At 40.1% G+C, this 16459-nt stretch overlaps 1 protein-coding gene and 1 long non-coding RNA gene across 3 annotated transcripts in view; both read left to right on the plus strand.

Annotated features, from left to right (window-relative positions):
- The first annotated feature begins 1128 nt into the window (after positions 1–1128).
- ppdpfb (pancreatic progenitor cell differentiation and proliferation factor b) lies at positions 1129–6958 on the plus strand. The gene is given in 6 exon segments (XM_044210178.1): positions 1129–1299; positions 2753–2850; positions 3594–3671; positions 5572–5665; positions 6426–6510; positions 6513–6958. Coding segments are annotated over 5 exon segments (342 nt in total). The 5' UTR covers positions 1129–1299; positions 2753–2795; the 3' UTR covers positions 6543–6958.
- An 817-nt stretch (positions 6959–7775) lies between these two features.
- Positions 7776–16459, plus strand: part of LOC122882622 — a 52361-nt gene continuing 43677 nt past the window's right edge. For both annotated transcript variants that reach the window (XR_006379407.1, XR_006379408.1), the window contains exon 1: positions 7776–8245. This is a non-coding gene — a long non-coding RNA (uncharacterized LOC122882622). The remainder of the gene's footprint in view (positions 8246–16459) is intronic.

A 16459-nucleotide genomic window follows, 5' to 3' on the forward strand; every position in this document is an offset into this window, starting at 1 on the left:
ACTAAAGTGCGACTATTTATAAATCAAAACAATGCTGAAAAACAGATTCATGCCTTTATTTCAAACTGTAATGCACTTTTTATTGCCCCCAGAAAAACCAGAGACCAGCTGATTCAAAACTCTGCAGGCTAGGAGGAGAGAGAGCACATTAATCCAGTTTTAGCTGCTCTGCACTGGCTTCCTGTAACATTTAGGATTTATTTTTAGGTCCTCCTCCTTATATACAAAGCCCTTAATGGGCTAGGACCAAGCTACATGGCTAACTCTTCACTACTTGCCTTCAAACACACACAGCTTTCAAAATCATCCTTTGTCACCCCAAAGCACACACCACCTATATGTGTATATCAGGGAAGCTCGCTCGCTAAATGTGTTAAAAAGAGAGCTAAAAAGTTATTTTTCACTTTAGCCTTTAACTAGCTCTGACTTTTTTGATACAGGCCGGAAACTCTTTTCGCACTTCTTTTAAAATGCTGTATTTTACAAGATTATATTCATTCTAAGTACTGTACTATTATTGTACTATTTTTAGTATTATTATTATTCATTGTTTTTTTTTCCATCTTATGTTATGCATTCCTAATCTTATTTTTTACTGTTGTTATCAAGTGGGTTTTAGTCTCCATCATATTTAATTAATTATGCATTATATCCCTGTTTTTCTACATCTATTTTCATGTGAATATGCATTGTATGTATCTATTCTCATCCTTATCTTATTTTTTACTATTATTATCAAGTGGGTTTCATTTTCCATCGTATTTTCCATTAATTATGGCATTATATTGATTAATGTGAAGCACTTGGTGCATGTAATTTATTTGTTGTAAAGCACTTTGAAAGGTGCTATACACATACAGTTTATTATTACATTATTATCACCATTATTGTTAAGAACTTATGCTTTATGGATTAATTTTTTGTAACTAAAATGATAAAAATCACGTGTTTCAAGAGCGATATTTTGGGGGATTTCAATCAAGTTAAGAAAAATGTGACGAATATGAGTTAATCTTTGCAGAATTTGGAGGCGCATGCTGTACGTGATGACGTAATGATACGGTTAGCCCCGCCCATGACTCATGCCTACGTCACCATCCCGCTCTATAAAAAGCACGAGCCGACGGTTGGTCCCAACAAGAAGAAGCAACGACGATAACCGTTCGGACCTTGGAGGGTTACATTTACCCAAAACTTATTTTCAAATGGGCCCCGTCGCCTAGCGTTTACTCCCCCAGCCTCGCCGACTGAGTTGAATTGGGTGCTACTGAACATCAAGCACGTCTGGGTCACTAAAAGGTGAGTATGGTGGTAACACTGATGGGGGTTTTATTTGGGGTGGTGGGCTCCTGCTTCGGGGGCGAGCTAACGATGCTAGCTAGCTGTGGGTGTCTCTTGTTTTGTTTTTGTTTTTGTTTTTTTTGCTTAAAAACGCAGAAGAATAAGCGTTTTGTGTGCAGTTTTTCTCCTTGTATTCGGTTTTTCATTACCAGAATACCAGCGGTCATGTTAACAGTGGTGTCGACACATGAACGAGCTGAATGAACTGACAATTCCAGTGTCAACAGATCGCTAGATTTTGTTTTTGTCTTTGTTAGGGACAAAATGTCCTCTGTACAGGAGAAAGGGTCCAGCCTTACGATTTGCTCTCCCCCGTTAAGACGCCCTTTATTTATACTTATTGCCTCCCTTAAATTATGCCTATATTCTGCCATTTGTGATGAAACAGAATAACGTCAAAATGTCGGTTTGGTGCAGAGACTCTAATGTAAACAAGACTTCTGCAAAGCATGGGGTGACGTCTTTGTGCTGAAGATGTGGACGTGCTGTACCACCATCTGCTGCTGCTGACAAACCTGCAAAATACAAGTCTTTCTGGTTTTATAAATCATGTATTTATAAAAACCGTGAGACATAATCAGTTTATGTGCATTTAATGTACAGTTTATTTGTGTCTTCTGTGCTTTTTCTGCAATGCATTAACAGCTGGAGTCAAGGGTGTTTTTCTCTGGATTGTTGTCGCATTGTTTTCTTGCACACAATCAATGCTGAAAGGATTGGTTGATTTTAATCGGTTAGTCGATTGACTAATCACCAACAGTTCTGATTATAAATCCACGGTTTATGTCATTTTATCAAGCAAAACAGCCAAACATATGCCTGTTGTTGATGTTATAGGGTACATGATTAATCGATTCATCGGAAAAAGCAATCTGACAGATTAACTGATTATGGAAACGATCATTAGTTGCAGCCCTACATATAATGAGAACGATCAGCCGATTAATCAGCGTAAATTTTAATAATTAATTAACAAAAAAATGCCAAACATTTAGTGTTTCAAGCGTGAGTATTTGTGGGTTTTTATGATGGTAAACTGAATATCTTTGGGTTTTGGACTGTTGGTTGGACAAAACATGACATTTGAATAAATCAATAGGCATTTTCCTCTCTTTTTTTTTCTGGCATTTTATAGACCAAACGATTACTCAATTAATCGACACATGAACCGATAATGAACGGTTAGTTGCAGCCCTAATTTCAATAACTGGTTAATAACATATAATTATAAAAGACTAAATGATTTTTTCAAGATAATGACAGATAGCTTGAAAGGAAAATAATCGAAACCTCTGTAATGAAATCATGCGTGGGCATTTGTCTGGAAAGGAATGTAAAAAAAAAATAATCTCCCCACTGCTTTGGTGAGTAATGTAGCCCAGGTTTTGCTCATACTGTTTTTCCCCTCCAGGTTTCCATCAAGCACAGCGTAACCAGAGACCAGCAACAGTAGAATGGCAGCTATTCCAGCAGGCGGTTCTCTCGTGGCGACCACTGACTACTACCGAAGTGAGTCTCTCTGCCTTTATTCCCTTATCACACCAGTGCACAGGGCCAAACTGACTCCTTTCTCCTGTCGGGTTACTTACTATTACTCTGCCGTTGGATTCAGAGTACACTCCCCCCATCCGCCGCCCCCGCCCTGGATAAAGCACCATTAAAGTGCCTAAAATATAGATGTAATGAGTCACTGTGGCGTTGTCCTACCGTTTCTCTGAATAAAAGGTGACTAGTATGTGTAGGCTATGCTCATGGTGAAAGACTGGGTCTGTATTAGTAACCATCCTTGTTTGTATGTGGTCTTTGGAAAAAAAAATTACGCTCTGAGCGAGATCAGAACACAAAGCTGACCAGTCGTTTCTTCTGTGTCCCAACACAGTTGCCTTGTAACTGCCTTGAATATCCCGCCCTAATGTTGCATCATGTCAGGCCAGAGTTTTAAGTGTAGTGCCTCAGTAAATCAAATTTAAAAAAAGTGCATTACAGCATTCAGCGTTGCCTCTCCGGCTGTGGTTGTATAACCAGAGGAAAATAGATTTAAATTTTCTGTGTGCCTGTGAACGCCGCTCTCATTGTAGGGGAACGGTTGGGTATTATGCAAGAGGGTCAAAGAATTAACCCTTCAGTGTAACCCATGCTAAAAGAACCTGGACGAGAGCTCCAGGTTACACTTTACCTTTTCACTTTGGTTGACTGTGATTAAACCAACCGCTTCTTCAACTCTTTCTCTGCCCATTCTCTCCTCCTTGCAGGGCGCATCGGCTCTACGTCCAGCAGCAGCTCTTGTGGCAGTTCGGAGTACAGTGGAGAGGTCATCCCTCACCATCCAGGTGTGTGTTTGGGTCCATGTCAAGAGATTACATTTTTCCAAGTCTTTATGCAAAGGAAAACGAGGTTTTCACAGTTTCCCTGCACAATTAAAGGCGTGTCAGTGTGGAAAAGCCTCTGAAACAGAATTTAGACCCTCATGGGAAGGTAAAACTCAATCCTTTAAACCCATGTTAATAAAAGTCTAAAGGGGAGGTGGGCTGACAAACGTGATTTTAAAAAAGGTCACTGTTGATGCATCTGTCCTACTGTACATAACAGGCTTATTAGGTTCAACATGGGCAATTATTGGTTAAACAGTGACACTGCTTCAAATTAAACTGAACCAAAGCTGCTGCAAGAGGATTTCTGAGTTTGTAGTAATCAAGTCCACGAGTGACGCAGGACGGATCACATGCACTAAAAAGAGACTGAGTCATTTAAATGGCTGTGGTTTCAGACAGAACAATGTGTTCTTCTTCTCAAGAGAAGCATCAACCGCAGGAGTGGGTCTCTGTACCAGATCCAGATGTTTCTGTCTGTCAGAGCATATATCCATGTGTTTGAAAGCAGTTTTTTGCCACTTGCCCACATCCTGTGTGCAGTTTGGGCAACAATTTCAAAAGATGGGGACATTGCTCGACCCACGTCACGCCACCAATATCGCAGGCAGCTTCAGTAAACTCAGGATTGCTGCGGTTGAGTCAGCTGTTGCCTCAGACCGCACGTATTTGCTATGGTTGCGTCATCCTGGAATAGACCCAGCTCAGGTTGATTCTTGTCTGAACTTGCTCTTTCTAATCTATCGGAAAAGTCCTTTTCAGTCGTGTATTTTCACTTCCCTCTCAGGATTAAGAGATTTCTTTAACTGGCAACTCCCATTCAGATCTCTGGTTAGGAGTGAGTATTAATATAAAAAGCATCCCAGCGTTGGCACACGTGCATTCAGCCCCTGGTGCACCAATATAACCCTCAGCACCAGTTAATATCTGCTGAATTCACCAGTAATCCTGGATCAGCGTCTCAGTGCAGCGTATTGTAAAAACCATCAGGGCCGACAGTCAGCATGTCTGTTTTAACTGCTGGGTCAGCTTTTTAATGGGTTAGGGTGTTAACATTTTCACACAGCTACACACACACACACACACACACACACAGCACTGTGTGTGTGTGCAAACAGTGTGCAAACAGTTCAGTGCACAAGACTTTCATTACTGTGTATCTTGTTAGTTTTACAAAATTCAATCTGATTTGAAAATGACAAAATAAATAAAGTGGCATGGGTGAGGAATATTAATTTCATAGCAGTACAATTGTAACTATATATATATATATATATATATATATATATATATATATATATATATATATATATATATATATATATATATATATATATATATAAGCTAATATATGGCAATTATGGCACACAACAGTTGCAGTGGAAATATAACTGCCTGTATGTGAAGGCAGCTGTTCAGACACTAATCAAGGTGTCACAGTCAGTTTGATACGGAGCCAAACATGCGGCCGAGTCCTGAGAGGGGAAATCCTGTTTAAACACACTCTCAACTCAAACACACACACTCTACGTTCTAACATTGGTCACTGTAATGTTCAGGCTGCTGTCTCACTTCACCGACTACAGTTGCTGGTATTTAGAGCAAAGTAGCTTTAATCTGTGTGGGAATGTTAAAACTGTCATCCACGCTGTCCTGGAGTGTCACGCTGTCAAAATAATAATGCGTGCGACAGGTGAAACGCTGTCGTCTGAGCACTTGAAGTTAATGTTATGGTTGGGATGAGCAGTTACAGCGTGCTGACTACACACAAACTCCAGACAGAAATCCAAACTAGATGGACAGTAGATACTGTTACCTGTATAAACTGAAAGCCTTATGCCTTCATTATCTGCCTCCACAGGACTCCCCAAGCAGGACTCTGGCCATTGGTGGTCCAGTTTCTTCTTTGGGAAGCAGCCAGGGATGACCCCACTGACGGAGGAGGCACAGCAGAAGTAAGTATTTAAGCGCGCACACACATTGCTGACTCATCCCCTAACTCTGCCACTGTATCTTATATGTTTTAGTCCTTACAGTTTCATAGCCAAACAGTGTCTCTGAATTGTCATTTTATTTCCTTTTTATGACGTTCCTCTTTTTCAAACCTTGTTAGAGAATCCACTATTCAATTTGGAGCTGCATTTTTCTACAGCTCTAGTTTTTTTTTTTTTTTTTGCGGATGAGTCCAGCTTTGTACATTTTGTTGACAAGGTGTAGACCATGGATGTATTATAGGAACTGGATGCCGGACTCAAAGATGACGACGGCCCGTCACCTGAATTAAATTTGCTCGCCCAGCACATGAGCCATAAAGTTTTCTAGCTTCTGGGGTTGCTAACACGTTGTGCGGCCCACTGCACATGTGCATTAATAACTTTACATTGGACAACAAATTAAAATAGCTTTTCAAGGCTGTGAAGCAGTTTTACAAATATTAAACCTCCATGGATTAAAAATTCACAATACAAAGACCTTGTTTGAAGTTCGAGGTGTCCTTTCAACGGTTTTACAGATGTCTCTTTTATAATGGGGGGGCTAAGGGCCGTAGGGGATTTTTTATTTTTTGTTGTTGTTGTTGCAATACCGCGAGTGGCCACTGGGGCAAATTGGCTGAAATCTGTCCTGTTTGCTAAGCTAGCAGACACACCCTTTGTCTTATACAGTATCAAGAATGGCTTTTCACATTGTCTCTCTCTCTCTCTTTGTCTCTCTCAGGGCGGGGGTCACGGGTGCGGTGACGAATGGTCAGATCACCTGCGTTGCCAGGGAGATGGTGATGCAACGGCAGGTGAAAGAGAGCGCAGCGACGCAGGAAGCCCCACCTCCTCCTGATCCCGCAGTCTCACTCTGATCCACGCCGCACCTCGGGGGAGTCGAACCAGCGACCAACGCTAGGTGACGGGAGGATGCCCCGTTTACAACATTATTAGTTTTTTTTTTTTTGTTTTTTTTTTTTTTTTTTAATATTATTCATTGTAGTATAGGCTGCCTTACTTTTTGTTTTGGTAACCTTGTGTTTTTTTGTTTTTTTTATTGACAACCAAGAAAAAAATTCAAAATAACAACAACAAGACAATGATGAACTGATGAGCTACTTGTTTTTTTTTTTGTTTTTTTTAACATTTGTACTGTTCTGTGTTTGTCATACTGTGGTGCACAGACATCCACATGCCTTTTTTTGTTAAACATTTTTCACTTTTGTCACCCTGTGATTGTAAATGCAATAAAGTAGACTCCTGCAGCCTAAAGTTCTGTGTTCACGTCTTTTGTTCTTGTCATACACCACACGAGAGATTTGTTTAAACATTACAGTAGAAGTGTGGTATTTGTACACACACAGCTTTCTCTGTGCTTTTAAGAACATGATTTTAACTGTTTATTAATTTGCCAAGTGATGTGTCCATAGCTGGTGGTTGAAATAGCCGTGTAAGGACCGGGAGGTGAACGTGTCTGTGTTTGCCAGGGAGCGGTTCACTGGTTTTGTACAGGGCTATTCCAGGAACAGAGTAAACACCGAAAGAGCCGCACTTCATGTCCTGCTGATGCTGCTGCTGCTGAACCCAGAGTACGTAAAGTTGTGTAATGGTTGGCTCAGTGTCCAAACACTGGAACACATCTGGAAATGGAGTACAGCTGAAAAAAAACACATTCCTGCACAAACTCCAGAGAGTTTCAGCTTTAATTTTATTTGAAAGGCCTAAATTTTAGAACACATTTCTCACATTTCCCGCACTACGACCTTGGCACTAAATTTGCTTTTGAAATAATAACTAGAGGACCTTTCTTCAGGTTACAATACATGAATGAATGAATGTTGATAGTGTTAGGATTAGCCTACCTGCTTGCAGTGCCTTTTAAGAGAGTGAAGAAAACTGTGTTCAGGTCTGAATTTAAACTTAAAGTTATCTGGCAAATAACACTTTGTGAAGAATCACCAGGCACACTGCTATAAAAGTTGGTCATATGCCAGTTATCGGTACTTATCATACATGTCTTATGTCCGTTGCATCCTCTTTTTAATATAGTCTTTTGTCTATTTTATCCTTATATCCACTTTGTACTTAATTTATCTTGCCTGTATTATATTCTGATTTGCTCAGTACTTCTGTCCCTGTGTGCACTGACAGTGAGCTGCTGTAACAGAGAGTTAACCCCTCGGGGATCAATAAAGTGTTTCTGATTCTGATAGATGGTAACCTTTGACACATTGGATCTGGCAGGCAAATCGATGCTTCGACACTCTTCCTGCCCTGCAGCATTTAAATCAAACGCACCTTCTGTAAAGAGGCGGGTTGTTCAAATCTCCGCCCTGTCGGTGTTTGTGGTGCACGTGCACCTGATATTAATTAAGCGTTGGAAACACTTTTCACCACCACTGCCGCTCCTGTAGTATTACAAACAAGCTAACCTACAGAAAGTCACATTACGTTGCTTCAGCTTAATTATTTTTAGATGAATGTGGCTGCGAGCGCCATTTTGAGCCGGAAGTCCTGGAGTTCCCAGTTTACCTGGAGGTGCTGCTTCACCTTCACAAGGTAGGGGCTGCTTGTGCTTGCCTTTCTGTGTGAGTGTCTGTCTTGGGTTACCTGCTTGGTTATATCAGTAAGCTCTGAGTCTGCTATCACTGCTCTGATGTCTTGTGTTTGTGGTTTAAATGCTGCTACCTTCTATGTATTTGCATTAATTAATTCATTCATTAATTGGCATTAATTGGATTAATTTCTTGTGGTGGCTGAGCCAGTTTTAGTTTGTCATTTGGCATGAGCCTTATGATCATTTCAGGCTGCTGATTTAGTGGAGAAATACGAATAACATGTTTGAGTATTATGAGGGTCAAGCAGTGGTGTAATGCAACTAAGTACATTTACTCAAGTGCTGTACTTGTACTTTACTTCTTCTTCTACTTTTTCTTTTCATGCCACTTCCTACTTCTACACCGCTACAGAAGGAAAATATCGTTTCAGCTGTACTTTCCATTTTCACATATTTTTGTATGCAAAAATCTTGTACAGTAACTACTAAAACATTATCGAAGAAACGGTAGTGGAGTAAAAAGTACAATGAGTTGATTTTTCTAATTGACAGAAAAATAATTGTCAGCTATTTTAATGATCATTTGATCATTCATGCAAAAACATTTCATGGTTCCAGCTTCTCAAATGTGAGGTTTTGCTATTTTGATTTATTGTTAATAATGTTGTTGTTGTTGTTGTGAAGGCGTCACTTTGGCCTCTGGGTCATTGTGATGGCATTTCTCACTATTTCCAGAATCTTTACAAACCAAACAGTCAAGGGACATTCTTCTACTTTTTACTTTTAATACTTTAAGTACATTTTCCTGATTTATACTTAGGTAACATTTTCAATGCAAGACTTTTACTTGTAATGGAGTATTTTTACAGTGTGGTATTAGTACTTTTACTTAAGCAAGGGCTCTGACTACTTCCTGCACCGCTGGTGTTCTGGGTGATGATTTATGACGTATTTTCTCTCAGGTGGTTTCTGTTGTTTTGGCGTGTTGCCTTTTTAGGGTAAAATTGAACATTGGATTCATGAGTGTCTTGTACAAAACACACTCACTTAATACATTTTTCTGTAATATCGGCCTTGTGGCAAGTTCAATATACTGTTTATATTTATCCATCACACTTGACTTACATTCCCTACAATGGTCGGAGGGGCTTTATTGGGGAATGACAACATGGCGGCTGGTATCAGCAGCCCATGCAAACAAGAAACAAACCAGATGTGTTTATGCTATGTTCGGTGTTGCCGTAGATGCTGTTGGTTTCTTTGGGAGGTCAGAGAGGAGCACCTAGCCAACCAAACACCAACCAAAAATGTCAAATTCAAATGCACATACACAGAGCTTGGCTTGTGTTGGGCTTGTATCTAATGCAGCTTTTGGGGGAAGGTTGTTGTCATCGCTCCAGTGTCGAGCTTTGGTGTTTGCTTGCAGGCCTAAACATCAAATATCGACTCTGTGTATAGTCTGCGCTCCATGTGAGTTAGCTAACTGAAATAAATTAGTTTTTTTTGACACTTGACTTCTTGCTTTTTTTTTTTAAGTCAAGTCTTCTTACGCTAATTTTTACTTTTTATGATACAGCTGCTCTGGCTGCATTGCTGGGGGGAGGGAGTCAAAGGTGAATAAACTTCAAACATTTTTTATTAACATATTTACTACCAATTCCACATGTAGTTTTTAAGCTTATAGCCTTTTGGTTGTTGTTTTTTCTGATGTTTTTGTGTGTATCTGGTGAGCTGCTGCATACAATTGCCTTTACAGGTATAAGTAAAGCTGAATTGGATTGAATCAACCATTTATGGTGATCAGCTGAGTTAACTGACCAGATTTATATCAAATCCTGCTAAGATTGGTCATCAGAGTGGCCCATTTCCCACCTGCTTCATGCACACAGTTGGGGTAATGACAATGCAGGAAGCAAACACCAACTAACTTCTCCAGTCTTTTGTGATTCCACAAACTCCCTTTTATCTTTTCGACTTGTTATCCTGACATGCGGAGAAAAATCTCCCTGCTGACTGTAGTGCAGCACAAATCCTGACGCCAGGATTTTCCCATTTGACTGTAAAAGGGGGTTTGTGTAAGCACGCTGCCCCCTGTTCGCCCCCTCAGTCTCTCTGGCTGTCTCTATGAAACAGAGGAAAGACAAACAATGGGAGCGACGCTGCTGCAAAGTGGCCCCCTCTGCATGTCAGTGTTGAAAGGCTGAAAAGAGGATTTGTCCGTGGCTCGTTTTGAAGAGCCCTCCCACGCTGCAGTTTTTCCAGGTCACTGGGTGCTCGGGTGCTCGGAGGCTCATCGAAAAGGGGGAGTGAAGGAGTCACTTGTTATCAGGCTCCCCTCTCTCTCCTCCTCCTCCTCCTCCTCCTCCTGTTTCTCAACATCTGTTCATCTTTTGGCTCCCTGGTTATAGTGCTGGCCGATGTAGTTGAAATCAGTATCATGATCATAATTTTTTATTTATTTTTTTTTTTTTTTGTAATTGTTTCGAATTGCAGTGCAAAACCAAAGGTATTCAAATTACAGTCATATAAAACAAGCAAGCAAATCCTCAAATTTAGAAGAATTGTTTAGTATTTCTTTTCTTGATGATAAATGATTCACCATTCATCAGTGATTTCACTGACTGTCTAGAATCTTTAAGGATCAGATTTTGGAGGTGGTTCAAGTCTGATGTGGATTTGATATTTAGGGACATTTTGGTTGTTTCAGGGGAAAAATTCAGATCCTTTTTTATAGTGGCTATCATCGATATTTTTATATTTATCACATGTCTACTTGTATGTGAAAAGGTGATTAACCCACAGAGACTTGTCACCTGACTGCAGTTCCTCTCTGCTCTGCCGAGCTTTGTAGCGTCCATCAGCTCGCTGTTTTTGGTTTTACGGCCTGCAGCTTTACCGCTCGGCTTCACTCTCGCCACTCGCATACTTTCGTTTTCAGCCGCTACACGCAGCTCTGAAAACGGAGCCAGATAGTTCCCTTACAAATTGGTGAAGACCAAAACAGAGCTGAAAGAGAGTGAATATTGGGTTTACAATCGACAGGTGGACTGAAACACGACTCCAAATATGAAAAGTCAATATTTGGTGGTTTGAGGGTTTAGTGGCTCTTGTATGGTAATTTATACAGGGCTGCAACTGACGGTTTCATCACAGATTAACCTGCTGATTATTTTCTCAATTAATTGTTTGGTCTATAAAACATCAGAAAAAGGTGAAAAATGTCCTAGAGACCTAAGTGACGTCATCAGATGTCTTATTTTGTTTGACCTACACTCCAAAACCCCAAAATATTGCATTTACTATAATGTAGGAGCCAAAAAAGCAGCAAATTATCCCATTTGAGAACAAAAATTTTGGCATTTGTTGGCTATCACTTTTTCAAAAAGTCAAGTTCGAACGAATTGGAACAAACACGCAATTTGTTGGCATTAATTCGAATAGCTCAATGCGCCTCAATCCCAAAGTTCGAATTTCTGACAAAAAGTGACAGCCGTATCAATCAGTTATCTAATAATAGTTGATTAATTTTCTTTTTATTGAGTAATCGTCGCAGCTCTAAATTGAGTCTGTCTTGCTCTGATTAATTACTCTATCAGAAACTGCTATTGGCGCGGCTGTGCGTGTGATGAAACATGTCGTCCCTGTCGCTGTCGTCAGTGTCAACACAGGAAATGTGAGTGAAACCAGGAACTCTGCTTAACACTAAACACACACACACTGGCTCCTGAAGGGCGACACAGAATCAGGCTGGAGTTGACGTGATGATTGATAAACTAACTTTTCTCATATTCGCATTTTTAATCTTAATTTTGAAATGCATATTTTTCACTTTTGGTACTGTACAACTGCTTTTTAACCGCCACAAGCGGATTCAGACTTGCTGTTATTTGTTGCCGTAGGTTTCTTTAGGACGTGTTAGAGATGAGCGACCGGCTTCCTTCTTCCATGTCAAAACCAGTTTAAAAAAAAAAGTCTAATATAAATACACATCCTCTGTGAATCGGGGCAGGGAACACATATTTTACTATCCTCACTACCTGTACATTTAACGTGAGACTGGCGTTAGAATAACTCACTGAAAACATCAATTCCTGAATTTTCCCAGTGCTGGCCCACTGAAGGGAAGGCTCAGATTTTCCACATTACATTTACATTTGACTATTTTAACTACTTTGCTGCAAGTGGTTGAAAGTATAAGATGTCTTTTTCAAAATCCAACTTTTTGATGATATTTGGCAACTTTTGACTCCACTTGAGGATCATATTTCAATCATACATTTTCACTGCATCAGCAGGCTTCGATATTAGACGTCAGACGTTATTGCCTGACGTTTAATATTCCAGTGTCTTTTTACTTGGAATTTGTCCACTCTGTCTGTGCTTGTCCATTTGACCCAGGCTGTCAAATCCTGAGCAGCCAAGAGGGCTGAGAAATGGGAAGTTAAGGGATTCTAACTTCCTTTTTTAGTCAATGAACCAATGAGGTGCGCTTGTTTCCTTCTGCTTGACGCCCTGGTCCGCAGGGCTGGTTGGTTTGGAGGTGGAGAAGTGAGGAGGAGAAGAAGAGCCCAGGACAATGTTGACCCAAAATTCTTTGGTTCTAATACCTACTGGGAATCCTGGGAAGAGAGAGAAATACAAAGAGTCTCATTTGAGTAGGTCTTGCGGGAGGGAAGGATCAGATTTTTCTCTTTTCTATCTAAGTCACTCATTCTCGTCCTCCTCCTCTTTGTCAACATCTGTTCTGCTTTCGGGTCCCTGGTTTAAGGGCGGCGATATGGTTGAAATCAATATTTTGATATATAGGCTAGTGCCTGACCGATACCAGCTCTGATCACTGCAGTTTATTTTGAGTGAATCCCACATATCGTAGAAAAGGTTTCAGTCGTAGTCATCTGGACACTGTTTTCAGAATCGAGACGCTTCGGCTCCCATCCGGAAGTCATTCTCAATTGTGAAAAAATGGGACGGGAACTAGAAATTTAAGCTACTCTGTGTTACATAAGCCTCATGAAGGAATCTGCCTGAGTATCTGTTAATAGCTAGTTTCACCTGAAACTGACCTAATTGTTTCCAAGATGGCCCAGTAATCAGTAATCAGGCCTATGGGCTACACCGTCTTATTTTGAAGAATTTTGGGCATAAAACCGTGGATCTGGTTCGGGAACACAAAAACACAGCCAGGAAATTAGCAGACCACAGGTACCATCTCCGTTTTAATCATAGGCCTGATTACTGACTCCTGGACGAATGAGGGACTACACCGTCTTATTTTGATGAATCCCACATACAACGTCCTGCTGCTAGAAATAAACTCTAGAGCACCAAATGTATTTTCATCCCGGCTGAAAATGGTCATGAATGAATGAATGAATGAATGAATGAATGAATGAACGAACGAACTGTTGGTTTTGGACTTTTCATGGGATTTGTTGACAATCTGAAAAATATAGAAAAAACTCCAGCCTTATTGTTTAAATCCAGATTAGGCTAAACCATGTCTGAAAAACCAGTTGGATTATTTTATTTTCTCTCGCTGTGAAGCACTTTCTTTTGATAAGTACTCTATAAATAATGTATTATATATGTTTATGTACTGTATACTGACCTACTTTCTGAGTGTACAGACAGGTCTTTGTATATGCAGCATGTGTGCTTGTATATGTCTACTTGCTTGTAGACCTACTTACCTATTTACACACCAGCATCACAAAAGTCCTTAAACGCTCAGGAAAAGCCTTTGAAAAGGTCAAACCTTCACTGGTAATACATTTATTTATTTTTTCCTTTTCTTTGCATTTCACCCAAATCCCAAGTTTTATCATTATGTATGTTTTCATCTAAATGATGCGTAAAGTTTAAGTGAAATTCCAAAAAGACAAAAGTGAATCAGTGCGAGTTTCCATCATTTCATTTCATCACCACTACTTCCCATCTAATATTTCAAAGTATGAGGACACCCATCTGTACAGACTCTTGGTCTGGAGCTGTTTTTCATGCTTTCGGCTATAGGCTCCTTCGTTCCACTCAAGGGAAATCTTAATGCTACAGCATACAATGATATTCTAGCCAAAAGTGTGCTTTCAACTTTGTGGCAACAGATTGGGGAAGGCCCATTTTCTTTGTTTCAACAGCTCTGTCCTGTTTCAACACGACAAATGGGTTTTCCCAGTTTGGTGTGGAAGAACTTGACCGGCCTGCACAGAGCCCCGACTACGAGCCACACCTCTTCAACATCAGTAATGCTTTTTGCGGCTGAATGGGAGCAAATCCCTGCAGTCAGGCTCCTAAATCGAGTGGAAAGCCTTCCTGTAAAAGTGTACTATATGAACTGTGCATGTATATAGGTTTACCAGGAGGCGTTGCCATGGTGACCCAGAGGGTGACCTGTCTCTTCTGACAGCTGAGCACAGGTTTCATCTGCTCTGGACTGGAGAGCAAGTCTGAGAGAGAGAGAGAGAGAGAGAGATGTGCTAGTACACTCTTTAATTTGGCTAAAAGCTCATTTAACTGTGACACTAAAGCTAGAAGAGAGAAAAAGCAAGGAAGCGTAATTAGTAGTCGGCCTCTATGATGTTAAATCAACCATTGAACATTTGAAAGTGGCTTTATTTTGCCGATCAGCCCATCTTTGTTGCTCAGAGCTCGTTGCTATTGTGCTTCTTTAAGATCACCTGTCAGTCAAACACAGTGTGGGCGGGACCGTGACGTCTTCCTGCTCAGACTCTCTGTTCTGAGGTTTTGAGTTCAGATCACTGCTGACGCTAACATGTGTACAGTGAATATTTCTTTTTCCATCAACCAGGGATGGAGAGACAAGCAGACACTTAATTGTGCGATTATTTTCATTATCGATTTTAATCTGATTACTTTCTCGATTATTTGATTAATCGTTTGGTCAAGAAAATGTAAGAAAACAGTGATAAATTCTAATCAGAATTTTCCAGAGGCCAAGCGGACGTCTTCAGATTGCCAAACCCAAATATATATTCTTTTTCTAATTTATATAAAACTGAGAAAAGCAAATTAATTTGTCGATCCACGATTGATTGACTAATTGTTTCAGCTCTAATGACAGAACTCTATTGTCATTATTCATTTTTAAAATATGAATTAATTCATGCCTTTGTCTCTGACTGTAGTTTTATTCACCAATATGCTGCCAGTGACAAAACTGAGTTAATCTTATCATACTCAGTAGAATTCATCATCGTCTTAACTAACTCCAGTTTTCACGGTGTTCTTCTCCCATGATGAGTTTCCACCTGCTCTGAATGTTCTGGGCACTCATCCAAACCCACCGCTCCGTGTCAGAAACACGTTTTGTCATGCTGGTCAAAGTTTTTCTCTCGTGTTTGAGTTGTTTTTATGAGATCCTACAAGGTCAGATTGTATTTACGGCAGGACGTCTTTGCTCACAGACGTCTGTCGGAGGCAGTTTCCACCCCTGCTCTTGTAGTAGTTTATTTTTTTCCTAGTAGAAGAGAACAAAGTGTGCAGAAAGTGTGAGTCACGTGCACATGGTAGCATGACACAAAGCCAGACCTTAGCTCTGTGTAAGTGCTGATTCAGTGTGTGTGGGTGTCTACTGACTGTGTACATGATAAATCTTGTGTGTTCACGTTTTGTTAGTGGGAGCAGTTTAGTTTCTTTCCCTTTTTTTCCACTTCCGTTTTCTCACTCAACCTGTAGCGGTATCGAGCCACGTAGGCAGGTTTAGTTTGGAGACATCCGTGTCTGAGATTTCTGCCTCCACTCCGATACGTGTTTTGTGGTGCTCACAGCATATATAAATATATTTAAAAAGTCATCTTCCCTGAAACAGTGTCCACAGAACACACTATATCTGCAACTAACTGCCATATTTGTCATTAATGTGCCAGTTAATTTCTAATTAATGATTTGATCTGTAACATGGCAGAAAATAGTTTAAAAAAAAATGCCAATTCAAATTTGCCAGAGCCTATGGTGACGTCTTCAAATAGCTTATTTTGGCTCCCTGTTTATAGGGCTTTATTATGGTTGAAATCAGTTATGATTTTATTAAAAATACTGCAGCAACTTATGATGATTTTCATTATTTTAATTTTTATTTTTCCATTTATTTAGTCTATAAATTGTGGAAAAAAAAAAAGATTTAAAGATTCCCATCTGTTTTGACCGACCAACAGTCTAAAACCCAAAGAGATTCAGTTTACAATCATAGGTCACTATAA

Source organism: Siniperca chuatsi, linkage group LG10 (genome assembly GCF_020085105.1).
Source record: "Siniperca chuatsi isolate FFG_IHB_CAS linkage group LG10, ASM2008510v1, whole genome shotgun sequence".
NCBI lineage: Eukaryota > Metazoa > Chordata > Actinopteri > Centrarchiformes > Sinipercidae > Siniperca > Siniperca chuatsi.